Source organism: Taudactylus pleione, unplaced genomic scaffold (assembly GCF_031769625.1).
Source record: "Taudactylus pleione unplaced genomic scaffold, aTauple2 ptg000038l, whole genome shotgun sequence".
Taxonomy (NCBI): domain Eukaryota; kingdom Metazoa; phylum Chordata; class Amphibia; order Anura; family Myobatrachidae; genus Taudactylus; species Taudactylus pleione.
The window spans coordinates 3,644,674-3,660,001 of NW_028284440.1; the positions used below are offsets into that span (position 1 = coordinate 3,644,674).

Sequence of the window (15,328 nt, forward strand, 5' to 3'; positions counted from 1 at the left end):
TGATGATTCTGTGGAATTTAATTTAGTATCTCAATTTCTGTCATCTGTAATTTCCCAATGTGTATTACATTTGCAAGCATTGCTTATCGTTCCCATCATAACCTATCGCATTTGTGAATAAGATGCATTTGAAGGTAAAAAGTTGCACAAAAATATGCTCAGCACTATCGCCATGGCATAGCGCTACTAGAAGGGATTTTTAATGTGCATGTAAGTAAGATGTATGTGGACACATCTGTATAACAGAGTCAAATAAGTGCAAAGTTGTATGTTAAGAACGAAATGCATTGATGCAGGCACTCTGATTAACTACCTTTAGTCCATTCAGCATCCGACATGTCAAAAGCCTCTGAGCCTGAATCAGTAAGGATCGCTATTGCAATCGCAATAACAATTACGACCGCAGTCTCACTGTGAAGATATGCTAATGATTGCAATCGCAATGCCATACACAGTCTAAAATACGGACACCACCCTTACCTTACACACATCCATAATACTTAGCAAGACTGCGAACCATCGGTAACATCGAGTACAATCGCAGCCGCACGCACTCTTGCACAAGGTCTGACCTTGTTGAATTGGCTAAGGTAAGTGTCCCTTCACTCCCACTGGCAAATAGACCCAATAGTGCATTGCTGAAACTGAGAGACCGGGGGGAGGGATGGGAAGGTTGGAATGTCTCCATCTCACCTACAGCTTTGCATAGAGCAGCAGTAAATGATGGCCCCCGGCATGATGAAAAACAGGGACGCACAGCAAAACATGACCCATATTTTTTCTTTTTTTCCATTTGTTATTCTTTGCTTGCACATGTAACTACCTCAGTAGTATCGAGCTTGTTAGCTAAGGCCGTGATTGGAAGTCAGTGTCTAAAGGCCGAGACGGTTATTGCCTTTGCTGAGCCCAAGGCAGAAAGAAAAAATGTGTTGCCCTTTGAACTGCGCACAAAAAGTTTTAGCTTACAGTATGCAGTACACTCATGTCTCTTTGGCATAACATTTTGAACTTAAGTCATGATGAGCAAAGATGTAATTAGTTCCCAGTGAATTGATAGGCTGGACTCTGAAGAATATTAGCTCAGTACACAATATAACTGCAGTAACTAGTAGGAATAATTAGAAATATAATGAATATATTTTAAATCATACTGTACTACTAAATTGTGCTAATTAAACTACCTATTAAAAAATAATATCTGTTAATTATATGTTCTCTATCCCCTCCCCCATTTATATGTTCTTTATTGTGCTACCCAAGCCCAATAATTAACTTACCTTACTTTCTTCTTGATCTTCCCTATCCTGTTGGCTCCTTTATTGATAGGCAATGTCACAATGTCATTGTATTACATCATTGACACTTCCAGGAACAGGTGCCACGGGGAAACAGGGATCCAGGCTACTTTTCAAGTATTGCCTCTCATCACACAGTGCTGGTAATGGAGCCCAGGGTGGTCTGACCGCACATCCTACCCCATGCCACACAGTCACAGTGGGGAGTGCTGCTATATGACAATACTGCAGGAGGTGTGCAGAGTCTGCATGGCCCACTCTAGGTAGCACACTGGTGAGGCCCCCTTAGCAGCTACAGCCTCAATCCCCATACAACATATTCTTCAAGCTAAGTTAAATGTCTGTACTCACTGTCTTTGGGCCTCAGAGGATATTTCAAACATTTTGCATAGAATTATTTTCTGCCCTTCAAAAATTGTGGCTCAAGGCAGTAGCCATGGGTGCCTAGACCTAAAACCTGGCCTGTCTACAGGTGCCTCTGTGTATTATTACTACAACTACAAAGCTCATTTTATTATTTACTTTATTGTCATAGTAACTGAATGCCCCCTTATGGATTGCAACAGAGAGGAACATTTATTTGTAATGGATTTTTCTCGACCAGAATGCTCAGGACGATGTAAATATATTTATATATGTGGCATGTGATATGCTTTCCACTTTGCTCACAAGTATATTCTATTGCTACAAATAATTGTAATATTTGAAATCTGTTGAAATACTTGTGTCCATGTTACATTTTGAAAACTGTTTTCTTTAATAAGATTACATATACATGTTCTTAGTAGAGATTACAATGTTCATTTATAATAAAAAAAATAGGCATTTTGGGTAACATAGTTATTACAATATATTTTTCTTTGTAGAATTTGCCAATATGAAGATCTATATTTTATGTACTTTGATGTCCTATTTTTGCAGCATTCTGGCGTTTGAATAATATCAGATGTACTATATAGAGCCGGAATTCAACAAAGCATTTGTTGAGCCACAATACACACACAAACTCCTCTCTGCATGTTTCATAATTGTGATCTGCAGGGGAGGCTTAATATTCAACATGAACAACATTAGTTTAGGCCACAATGCATGATGATGATGCAGAACATTATTAGATAAGTAGTGTGTTTGTTTTCTTCCATGAGAAATCCAGTACAGTGCTGTTTCCCAGCACAGGAAGTTGAGCTTTCAGGTCACCAGACGGTCTTAGAAAACGGGTAATACCATTTAGAACTGTGCCTCTCAGTAGCAAACAACCAAGACTCGGGATTCTCCCCTATCTGTGTTATATGGTATATCGGACCTGCATCCAGATGCAAATTACTCCCTGATACAAGTGCTGAAATCCAAAGTCATTCGGCAAATAAGAAAATGTTTGAGTACTGTCATTTAAAACATGTAGCACTTTCCTCTTTTATTTCTAAAGCACAGTGGACCTCATTCAGAGTCGGTCGTTGCGGCCGCACGGTCGTAAGGGAAAAGGGGCCGGATATGCAAATGATGCACTCGCAAGTTGCGTCGTTAAGATGGGATCGTTAGCTGGACGACCAAGGGGACGGATGCGGCCGTAAGACAAAAAATACGCCCCCTTCTCATTCGCTTTACATGTCATCTCCGGGCATATAAGGATTAATCGAGACCATCGGAGCTGGTCGTAGAGCTTAAGGTTGACCATACCCTCTCTTAAGCTCTACGATCAAGTCAGTGTAAAATCCTCCCATGTCACGTGTGCCATGACACTACTTTGTTAATTATGCACTCCCATAAAATGCCGTTTGCATAGTCAGGCACGCCTGCGTTCGGATCTCCACTCCCCCGTTCACAAGCACCTTCCCCTGTTACCACCCACAAACGCCTCATCCTGTCACAAACTAACGACCTGGCCAAGTTCAAGGAGAGAGATATTTCCGATCGTAACAGCTAGTTTGCGCACGCGCATTGCGAATTTTACGCATGCGCAGTTTAGCCGAACATTGGTGGCGTACGACCATGTGGCCGCAACGACCGACTCTGAATGAGGTCCTGTGTACTTTTTGCGGGAGTTTACGCTCAATGGCTAGGGAACAGTTCTGCATTATATGCACTTTTAAAACTAATGAGTAAATGTCAATGAATGGCTCACTGTGGTCCGTAGATAAGCAGATTAATTGCATGGCAAATGATGAAAGTTTCCCTCTTATGTCATCACTCTCAGGGGGTGTGCAATGCTAATATATATTGTTTGCGATTTATTTAAAATAGATTTTATAGAGATTTTGTAATTAAGTCTGTAACACAAAAGTGAAACTGTGGGAGGGATGGATAGTTAAATACCTTAGTAGTAGACAAAACAAATCTATTCAAAATATAAGGTTATATAGCATATCAACATAAGTAATTTCCATTAGATAACAACTGAGGGCCTGAGTCAGCCTCAAGGAAGCAGCTGTGCAGTACTGTCCAACACAAATGCAAATGCAGCAGGAGGGGTCTGTAGGAAATAGACACCTCCTGCATGCACCTACAATCCCAGTGCAGTGTCCATAGACACTTCCTCAGACCACCATCGCAACCATCTCTACCATCGGGCGTGATGGTTGGACCTTTGGCCAGGGTACATAAGCTGAGGCTTGCTCAGTTTGTCTGCTTCCTGGCAGCCTGCGAGTCCAGGAAATTTACATCCCCCGACGCAGACCCTGGTCTCGTCCCTCCCAGGAAATGGGGAAGGCACGTCCCCGTTTCCGATAATGCTATCCAGCCACGTCCCTGCTCCGCCCCCAAATGCTGCATCATGTCAATGATCCTGCGGCATGGAGGTTATGCGAGCGAGAGCGCAGGACCTGTTTTGTACCTGCGGAGAACGTTTCCTGCCCATGCACAGACCCAAAAATATCAGATGTCCGCAAACAATCAGGTTATATTAGTTTTATTGTCCACAACTCTGGTGTTACACTCTCTCTGGCAATTGTCAGGAAAGGATACTTAATTTGCATGAAGCCTGGAGGGGACAAATTACTGAGCTTTTGACTATTATTTCTATGATTTGAGCCCAGTTCTCCAGATCCAGGATGTCTCCAGTGTCCTCTAACCTTTTCAATTGATGGAAATCTTTAGGTGGCTATCAATTGTTGATCGATAATTGGTAGAAAGTTGATATCAATCGTCTGAACAGATGAGTCAGAAGGACAGCAAAGGGTTAGGGGAGCGCAGTGCTGTGTTTGGCCTCTATTCACCACCACAGTGGCTTTGAAATGAAACAAACAAGATATGTGCTTTAACTGCAGACTTTCAGATTTAATTTGAGGGTAATTACATCCAAATCAGGTGAACGGTGTAGGAATTACAACGGTTTCTATATGTGCCTCCCACTTTTTAAGTGGCCAAAAGTAATGGGACTATCAACTCAAAAGCTATTTCATGGACAGGTGTGGGCTATTCCCTCATTATTTCATTATCAATTAAGCAGGTAAAAGGTCTGGAGTTGATTCTAGGTGTGACATTTGCATTGGAATCAGTTGCTGTCGACTCTCAATATGAGATCCAAAGAGCTGTCACCATCAGTAAAGCAAGCCATCACTAGGCTGAAAAATCAAAACAAACCCATCAGAGAGATAGCAAAAACATTAGGTGTGGCCAAATCAACTGTTTGGAACATTTTTAAAAAGAAAGAATGCAACGGAGAGCTCAGCAACACCAAAAGACCCGGAAGACCACGGAAAACAACTGTGGTGGATGACAGAAGAATTATTTTCCTGGTGAAGAAAAACCCCTTCACAAAATTTGGCCAAATCAAGAACACTCTCCAGGAGCTAGGTGTATATGTGTCAAAGTCAACAATCAAGAGAAGACTTCACAAGAGTGAATATAGAGGGTTCACCACAAGATGTAAACCATTGGTGAGCCTCAAAAACAGGAAGCCAAGATTAGAGTTTGCCAAACAACATCTTAAAAAGCCTTTACAGTTCTGGAACAACATCCTATGGACAGATGAGACAAAAATCAACTTGTACCAGAGTGATGGAAGAGAAGAGTATGGAGAAGGAAAGGAACTGCTCATGATCCAAAACATACCACCTCATCAGTGAAGCATGGTGGTGGTAGTGTCATGGCGTGGGCATGTATGGCTGCCATTGGAACTGGTTCCCTTGTATTTATTGATGATGTGACTGCTGACAAAAGCAGCAGAATGAATTCTGAAGTGTTTCGGGCAATATTATATGCTCATATTCAGTCAAATGCTTCAGAACTCATTGATCGGCGCTTCACAGTGCAGATGGACAATGACCCAAAGCATACTGCAAAAGCAACCAAAGAGTTTTTTAAGGCTAAAAAGTGGAATGTTATGCAATGGCCAAGTCAATCCCCTGACCTGAATCCGATTGAGCATGCATTTCACTTGATGAAGACAAAACTGAAGGGAAAATGCCCCAAGAACAAGCAGGAACTGAAGACATTTGCAGTAGAGGCCGGGCAGAGCATCACCGGGGATGAAACCCAGCATCTGGTTATGTCTATGCGTTCCAGACTTCAGGGTGTAATTGCCTGCAAAGGATTTGCAACAAAGTATTAAAAAGTGAAAGTTAGATTTAGGATTCTTTAGTTTGTCCCATTACTTTTGGCCCCTTAAAAAGTGGGAGGCACATATAGAAACCGTTGTAGTTCCTACACCTTTCACCTGATTTATGCACCTGACTGTATATACATATTGGGCTCTATAGCAGCACATCCCTAATAGTGCATGTTTTCCAGATCTCCTAGTTGGTGCACAGGTTATTTATTACTGACTGATACATGTTAAAAGATATACAGGTGGAGCTAATTATTTCATTTGTGATACTGAGAAGAACATGCAGCGCTAGTAAAAGTCTATTACATTACTATTTCTATTGTGGTCATGGTGTGGGCTGTGGAGGGGGGGTTTCCAGGCAGACGGAACCCCCCCCTGCGTTTGCCTATGAAAGGGTTAAGATAAAAGCAGCATTACTTGATATCTACTCCCCAACACGTTCTTCAGCAGAGTTGGCCCTGGTGCTCCATCTACTATCACTAAGTTTTTCACTGCATATATGTGATCACTTAGTATGGTTACATAAACTCATGGAAAATCCATCTGCAATCCACCACTGTGGACTAATCTGCCCATTCAGCCTGTCCTAGACCAAGTTTGCCTTTGAAGTGGTCATTTATTAAAGGGTATTTAATGCTTGCTTTATTTGCTCCCTTCATAACAGCACACTTAGGCCCTGATTCAGAGCCGTTCGCTATTTGCGGTCGTTCGTTCAAAAACAAGGGGTGGCTATTCAAATGATCCGTTCGCAAATTGCAGTCTGTTCACACCTCTAAGTCTGAACGAGCGAGCAAAACATACGCTCGTTTATTTGATAAAAACGCCCCCTGGCCGCTCGCACCATACGTCATGTCCGCTATTTATTAGATTAATCGAGTACATCGTACAGCGTATGAACTGCTCGCTATTCTTGTGGTTGGTTTTTTCAACCGCTATTTTGCGAGCAGTTCTGAGTTAAAAAAAACCAAGTGACGTGGTCAATGACGCTGCTGTATTAATTATGCACTCCCTTAAAACGCCCATTTTGACCTTTAAGCACGCCTGCGTTCGAATTCCACTCCCCCGTTTTCAAGCACCTTCCCCTGTTACCACCCACATACGCCTCATTCTGTCACTCCAAATAGCAGGCACTCGCTATATAGCGTACAAACGATTTTCGGCCGCAATGACTGGTTCGCGCATGCGTACTAAAAACTGTACGCATGCGCAGATGTGCGAACATCGCTCGGAACGAGCGTACGGCCGCTAGCGAGCGGCTCTGAATGAGGGCCTTAGTTACAAGAACATAAGGATCATAGGCTGCCATTGCATGAGGCAGTGAATTGCACCCAAAATCCCCCCTTGTGTGTATTTTAAATCCTCTTCACCCATTAGATGAGCAAGAAAATAACAAATGTATGTAAGCACTGCTCTCTTCTGATTGATGAAATATTTTCAGGAAATTTGAGTAGCCACAGGGTTCAAAATAATTCCTCCATAGTTTAGGAAATTTGAGCAAAACATGATGCAGGGCAACATACATTAAATTCTAAGTAAAGTAACAACTTAATATTACATGTGATTATTAACACGAAAATGCCTGCAAGTATCATTGCATGTGTTTATTAACACAAATACCCACAAAATACTTATCAGGCAATTTCTCAGGTGTATTAAGTAAATGACTCACATACTCATAGTTTCCAATGTTTCAGAGCTTTAATCGCTCTTTCATCAGGAACACATACAGCTATTTGACTGGAGTTGTCATAAATTTACCTCAAGGACAGTAACTAATAGGATTTTTTAGTTTTCAACAATACCCTGACCCATTTACAAGCACATATCTGTTCTCATATTGCAGTGGCTATGCAAGTATATTTGGTTTGTCTAAAATTACCTTTAACAGGTGTTGTTCCATAATAAGTAATATTCTCCAAACCAGTATACTTAAGAATTTGTCATTTTATTAATTAATTAAATAATTAGATCAAGCCCTTAACTGGGACATGTTCTCCCAGGGTTATAATGCAGGAATAACAATGATTGACATTGTCACACAGTACTTATACATTATTACAATATTCATATTATACCCCCCTTTAACGCCCACTACCATTATCAGATAATAGACAAAGCTTGCTCTTGTTAACTCCTCCTTGACAATCAGAATCGAAACTGAATTAGTTTTGAGTGATACTCATGGAATACTGCATCCCATATTTAGTCTGAATAGTTTCCCCAACACAAGGACACATATATGGGCATTATCTCTTCACTGTGTTAGATAAACAGTTTCCCTCGGGTGCGGCCTTAAAGACATCACACTCATTTCCATTTAAAACTAAGTTTGGATAGAGAAACAAAATGGAAGTACCAATGCCCTGTTAAATCTCATGTACTGCTTCATTATTCAGCATAAAGCATATATAAATATGGAATTATGTAAATTAGTCTTCGACAGGTTCTATACAAAAGCTGTGCTTCCTTTAGTTACATACACATCCCAAATATTATTTATGTATTTTTTATTTCTCATACTTCCAAATAAAGTTCTGTGGCTTTCTCTTATTAAGGTAGAAACAATATAACTCATGTGTTCTAGACCAATCAGATCTGCTGCTTCCATCTAAACCAGTGGTTCTCAAACCCTGTCCTCAGGACCCCACACAGTATAGGTTTTCCAGGTCTCCTAACAGGTGCACAGATGTAGTCATTACTCACTGACACATTTTAAAAGATCCACAGGTGGAGCTAGTTATTTCACTTGCAATTCTGAGACATGGAAAACATGCACTTTTTGGGGTCCTGAGGACAGAGTTTGAGAACCTGTGATCTAAACCATTGTTACTATGTTGTTATTATCCCAATATCTGAGAGATTAAACAGCTAGGCAACACTTATGTAGGACAATGAAACCATAACTGCTGTAGAAGAATAACTGCCACACACTGTGTCAAATCTCTGTATTTGGTAACCTTTAAGTCATCCAATGATAGACAGGGTCTGCATATTATCCACTATACAGCAAGTATATAATTAAATTAGATAAATTGAAGTGCTAGGGAATACTATCATATTAATTATGCAATATTTGCAGTACAGGCCAACTTGGCACCAGTTTATAAAACTGCCCAAGAAACCAAATGTCATAAGCAACTATTTATTAAGAGACTTGGAAACTATAATTTGCGAAAATTACCCTTGAGGAAAACTGTTATATATATTTGTATGTATAGGCATTGCTATCTTTGCACTTACTATTGTAAAGGTCAAATACAATACTACTTGACTACTATTTGATGCCACAAGACCCATAAAATGGGTAAATAACCATTACAATTTTTTTTTTAATGCATGATAGAAATTATTTGATTTTGTATGACTAAATCGCTTTCTAATCTCCTGTGTATTTTTGTTCTCTTTCAGACCAGAGGATGTGCTGCTAAAACGCACCCATGATGAGAATGTTCTATTGCACTGTTTCTTGTGGCCACTAGTCACCTTCATGGTGGGTGTACTAATCGTGGTGCTCACCATCTGTGCCAGAAGTCTGGCTGTTAAAGCAGAAGCTATACAGAAAAGAAAATTTTCGTAGACTAATATTAATTAATAAACTACAAATGGAAGCTTCAATTGAAACCAAAACCCCAAATTCCTATAGTTCCATTGTTGCCTCTTCATCACTTTTTCTCTGGACTTGATATTTGAGGATGAAAGCTGAGCACAGTATATTTACTCAGACTTGTACCAGACTGCTGCTTCCTGCAGGAAGAATGCCCAGATAGGCTCAAGATGGAGGCAGATATACAGTATAAGGAGTAATGTAATGACTCATATTTAGCCAAGTGTAAAGTGAAACAGTCCAAAAGTTTAATTTCACCTTTGCGATAATATATTTTTTATTTGGTATGTAAAATATCAAGATATTTCAGTTTATTTTGTATCATGTACTTCTAAAATATTAAAGTGTGCTTTTTTATGTCCTAGCACTGAATTTTATAGGTTTGATTATTTTTACTTTGAGCTGCATTTTCTTTACAGGTCAAAGACTACTAAGAAATGTATGTCTCTTACAATAATCTTCTTGTGTTTTCAGGTAGCATTAATCAAACACCCCTGAAACTTACTGTTATTTTTAAAAAAACACATGCTGTTTATTCTGTGGTTGGCCAGTTATACACTTATGTCAATTATATTGATATATTAATAAAGGAATTCTAGTTTTTGAAAATGATGTATAATTTTCTCCTTACACTTACTTAACGCACAACTAACTTTGATAGTTGCCTCTGATGGGGTAAATTTAGTCGCATTGTAACTAAGCTAATCATTTTATACTATCATTACTCTTAGTATTATTATTACAAATACATACAGTATGTCTGTACATACTTGTAATAAAAGTGTCCTGGGGGAGAGAGACTGATTATGAATGGAAACCTTGTGAACCTTTACATAAAACATAATGCAGATGATGGTAAACCTCTGTTAGGCCTTTGTGAGTAAAACTAAGTGTCTTTTAAGAACTGCTGCCACATAATCTAATAACATTTTCCACAATAGCTAATAAATATCGTCTTGCATAAATAAAAGCACAAGACAAGTAAGGGCACACTGGAAACAGATGGCTGTAATTATCTGTACTCCTGTAGAACAGTAGATGCCTACATATATGATATGTGCTCTGATGGTATTGTGCTGGAATGATAGTTTCATTCAACTTACCTTCTTAGCAATTGCATTTGCTCTTGGACTATATTTCCAGCCTATAAATTAGCTTTGTAATTTGATGGCGAGCAGTCCTGTATCAGGATGCTGCTGCGCCCCGTGCTGCACTCGCCCCCCTGAGTGGTGCTCAAGCCATCATGACTGAGTGCCCCCAGCGGGAGGTAGGGTGGGATCACCATCTTAAGACCACTAGCCTACTACTCGAATCATCCTAGAGAGGCTCCTAGTGGCAGAACAGATTCCATGACACTGTGGATGAAGACATAACATCTCTCCCTACCAGGGCCGTAACAAGGCTTAAATACGACCTGTGCTTGCCCCGCCCCCTTAGTGCCCAACGCCATGATGTCGCGTGGAGGGGGTAGGGCTGGCAGCACAAATAAGTGCTCCAGATCAGCTGCACAAATGGCAAGGTGCCTGTCTGGATCATCTAAAGGACTCTCCGGCTGTGCTGCAGCAGTGATCTTGACTGCAGATTGACCACAATCCCCATATGCACCAGGCTATGGAAAGCAAAACTTGGTGGAGTTTGTACCACATAAGAAACGCCATCTGTAGATGGTGATGCCTAATAGAAGCCTATGGGCTTCTTACAGCATATACTGTATCCCTGAGAGGGAACCAATAGGATCACTCCCAGTGTCCCCTGCGGCTCGAGCAAGCACAGATGTAATCCCCTTGTTATGAACCACACACTGCAAAAGGCAGCTCTTATCGGAAGAGCTGTCCTATGCGATTATAACAGTATTTGTACTAGCATATAGCATTACTAAACAATGCTATGTATGTCATGTATCAGCGGTGGGATGTATCGCATCCAAAATGTGATGCTTGATGCATCCCACCCATGAAGTGAATCAGCTGAGATCCTTACAACTCAAAATCGCCGAGAGAAAAATGTGTATTTTAGTTTGCTAAAATTTAGTAGATGTGGCCGCCTGTTGAGATGTGATCAGAATGAGGCCCTTAACCACTAAGTTGGACTTAAACAGTCAAATGTTTTTCTAGCAAACACTTAACCCCCCTTCATTAGAAGAACCTGCAGGTAGGTTCTTGACCAGACAAAGTTCAGTAGATAATGGTGGCTTATGTTTAGCATTTTGTTCTATTTGTTTTTATTATTATTCAATGACCCTGGTTGGGTGACAGGCAGTGTTCAGGCAGAAGGTGGGAGAAGATGTTACACTTGTGTTTTGGGTAATGCAGTGTCGATCAGTCACCATATATTGTTCTTCAGCCAGGGAATGCACAGATTGATCAGCAGCTGATACAATAAAGTCACAGGTCAACACCAGGACTGACTTAAGATTCTATTAAGTAATGCTTTGTAAAGCGCTGCGGAACATTTGCGGCGCCATATAAATAAATGATAATAATAATAATAATGGAAAAGATCACAGTAGTCATCCCCCAATATACTTTTAAAAACAAAGGCCCTCATTCAGAGCCGTACGCTCTGAGCAGAGCGCACGCTCTGAATGAGGGCCGGCCTCTATGAAAATGGAGCGTCCTTCTGGACGCTCGTATAGCTGTGGGTCACCACCCACAGGCTATACGAGCGTGCATTTTGATGGCCGCGATGGTCGAGACCATCGCGACCATCGAAATTGCGAGCCGGAGCCTGCGGTTGAGGTTTTCAACCGCAAGCTCCGGAGTGATTTTGGCTCTATCAGAGCCAAAATCACTCCCACTGACATCACTAGTGATGTCAGTGGGCCGGCTTCTGATGGGAGGCGTTCCCGTGGGAACGCCCCCATCAGGGAGGCACGCCCCCGGCACGCCTACCAAAGGGGGCGTGCTGTCAATCAACATCGACAGCACGCCCCCTTTGATCAGACACAACGAGCGAAGGACTTTCCTTCGCTCGTCGCGTCTGGCGCATGCGCACGACGGAGCTCCCTCCGTCGTGCGCATGCTCAGTCCATAACATCGACCCACTTGCGAGCGGACAGCCGCTCGCGAGTGGGTCTGAATCAGGCCCAAACTTCCTTGTTGTGGTATCCCTAAAGTATAATGTATGAAGTTTTCTCAAGAGACTAGCAGCTCAAAGAAAAAAATAATACGTTTTCCATTTATGAAACAAATGTGCAGTTTGAGTTTCTTGAAATGTGGAAATAAATGAGGAATAATCTGAGTTTTTTAAGAGTTAGGAATAGAATAACAGGAGTATCAGATGTCAGGTAAAATAAACAAACTTGTAAGAGCCCCTCTGAAACTGATGGGGGGAATGTAATAGCAAAACTGTCGATTTTCCAGCGAGTTTCAAGGTGCTATATATAATAGAATAAAGGCAAACTCTCTATACATCCACCAGAGTCACTGTCTACTGGATACAAGTTGCTGTCCTGATTTTTGTAATGCCAAACATACAAGTCATCAGATGTAATAACCTGTGACTAGTAAACTCGACAGAAAAATTCACAGAATAAAAAAAGGTGCCACTGGCCACAAGGTTGCTCAAACTGTATGCAATGTATGCTATCTGTCCAGGCGAAAATTATAAAAAGCCTCATTAAACATATGTATTACTTTGCCACTACGTAATACTTAACTGAGGGGCCCCAGAAAATAATAAATATATTGATGGTCCATAAATATTTAATTAATTTATTGTTGGGGCAATAATGTAAAAAATAAGAACATTTTAAAGTATGAAGGCAATAATATCTTTAAGTTAATTGAGGTCATCTTAACTAATGACAGAAGCACATCCATGCTGGCTCTTGTAGTGCCACAAGATTGTAAGCTAATTGGTGCTTTTATCATTCATTAATATGTATGAATTAACATAAAATATTTATGTACGCATAAACATCATTGTAAAATATATTTAAGAATTATGACATTAATATTTTAATAATTTTGGGGCCCCTTTTTTTAATGACAAAGTAATGCATATGCAGTATTTAATGTGGCTCTTTATTATGATTTGTCCAGACAGATAGCTAAAAATGCATGCAGTTTGAGCAATCTTTCTGGTCAGAGCCATTTTTGGCAAATGTTTGGTTAGCTTCTGGTGAATTTGTCTTTTTTATCTCCCAAAAATCGCTGAAACTCGCAGCTGATTTACACACACAGCCATAAAATTGTGAACATCTGGAGATTTTGGGCCTGATTCACTACGGATCGCTATTCTGCTTATAAGCGCGCACCGCAGCTGCTAATATCAGTAGTGATATTTAAATGTTTGCATTCGCATTGTGATTGCAGCCTGACATAAGGACACTCACACTTCCCCTTACTCACATCCGTATACTTGGCCAACATAGTGAAACAATCGGTAACATCGAGTAACATTGGACAGTTAGAGAAGCCCAATCCTTACTCAGGAATTGTTTACTTATGCGCACGCTATGACGCCTCAGGTATCACAGTGGATCATTTATGCACACCCTGCAACGCTTTTGAAATGCACTGGCACGTCTGCATTCGCCTGACCACCCCCCCTGTCACCACCCACACACGGCACTTCCTGTCTATCACTCTGCCATGGGTCTACGTAGTTACTGCGAACGTAATTCCTAACACAGTGCCTGGCTCGCACATGCGCACTCTGATACATACGCATGTGCAGTGTGAATTAATTGTCCGATTGCATGCGTATAAGCAACTGCATTCCTTGCTGAATCAGGCCCTTTGATGCTAACTTGTCAAAAAACAAAACATTTAATTGCAACCAAGGATTAGATTATGATTAAATTAGGATTAAATGCAAATAAATCCAGATTAGGCAACACACCTTCAGACAGCATGCGGTATATTTACTAAAAGTCTATTTTTGGTTAATTTTGTGTCTCAGCGTCTAAATCACACACTTACTAACAGATGGTTTTTGATATTTTTTTTTAAATGCTGTAAAAAAAATCATATAAGTGAATGTGGGAAGCACAAAATGGAACAAAAATCGACCCAACATGGACCCAAATCGGCTTTCAATAAATATACTCATAAATCAGACATTTACTGACAGATGATATGTGACATTGTTAAAACAAAATATGTACTGTAAAAAAATCATCTGTTAGCAAATATATGATTTAGACACTGAAATACAAAATCACCCAAAATCAAACTTACAAGCTTTGTTGCTTCACCTGATAGGGTTACAAAGTTAGAGAAGCCCCTCAGTGGTGATGGCAGATGGAGGAAGGGGAGGTGGGATTGTGCTATGAATGTATATGAAAACATGAGAGATGGTCCAAAGCCTTTCTGCTCACTTCATCATATGTCATATCAGTGGTCACTGGCAAATCTATAATGGGTGCAGGGTGTGCAATGCGCAGGGGGTCCCTGATTCCATGGGGGCTTTTGTTTGATCTAAATCTATGTATATGTTTGGTTACTTGTTGTATAAACATCGATGTATTATAATGGTTAATGAATAACTCAAAACTTTTAAAATAACAGTTTTAATCTACACTTGAGTAGTGGATGTCTTCTGGCTTCATCATATCTGTTAGTATGGAAAGATGATGACTAAATTACTATTGCTGTTTTTATTTGCAGAATCATTCCAATTTCTGCTATTGTTAACATTTTCCAATCATTTCATTAAGTAGCAATAGCAAACACTTCAAATGATCATTTTACATCTCTACATTTTACATCTCTACATGTTCAATTTCATTCATGTCTGTTGGTTTTTGGCTGGCTACTGAGAGACCTGATTTAATTTGATACTTGTAAAACATAGTTTAAATGTCTTACTGCAAAGCTCATTGATCTTTAACTAAAATATGTATTAAGTATTGGAGTTTGTATCCAAGATTTTCTCTTT

The 15,328-nt window shown here is 40.2% G+C and overlaps 1 protein-coding gene across 1 annotated transcript in view; it reads left to right on the top strand.

Moving 5' to 3' along the window:
* Positions 1 to 10,029, top strand: part of KCNMB4 (potassium calcium-activated channel subfamily M regulatory beta subunit 4) — an 82,866-nt gene extending 72,837 nt beyond the window's left edge. Inside the window, exon 3 of the mRNA XM_088452467.1 lies at positions 9,250 to 10,029. Within this exon, the coding sequence (XP_088308593.1) occupies positions 9,250 to 9,418 (169 nt within the window). The 3' untranslated portion in view covers positions 9,419 to 10,029. The remainder of the gene's footprint in view (positions 1 to 9,249) is intronic.
* The last annotated feature ends 5,299 nt before the right edge of the window (positions 10,030 to 15,328 follow it).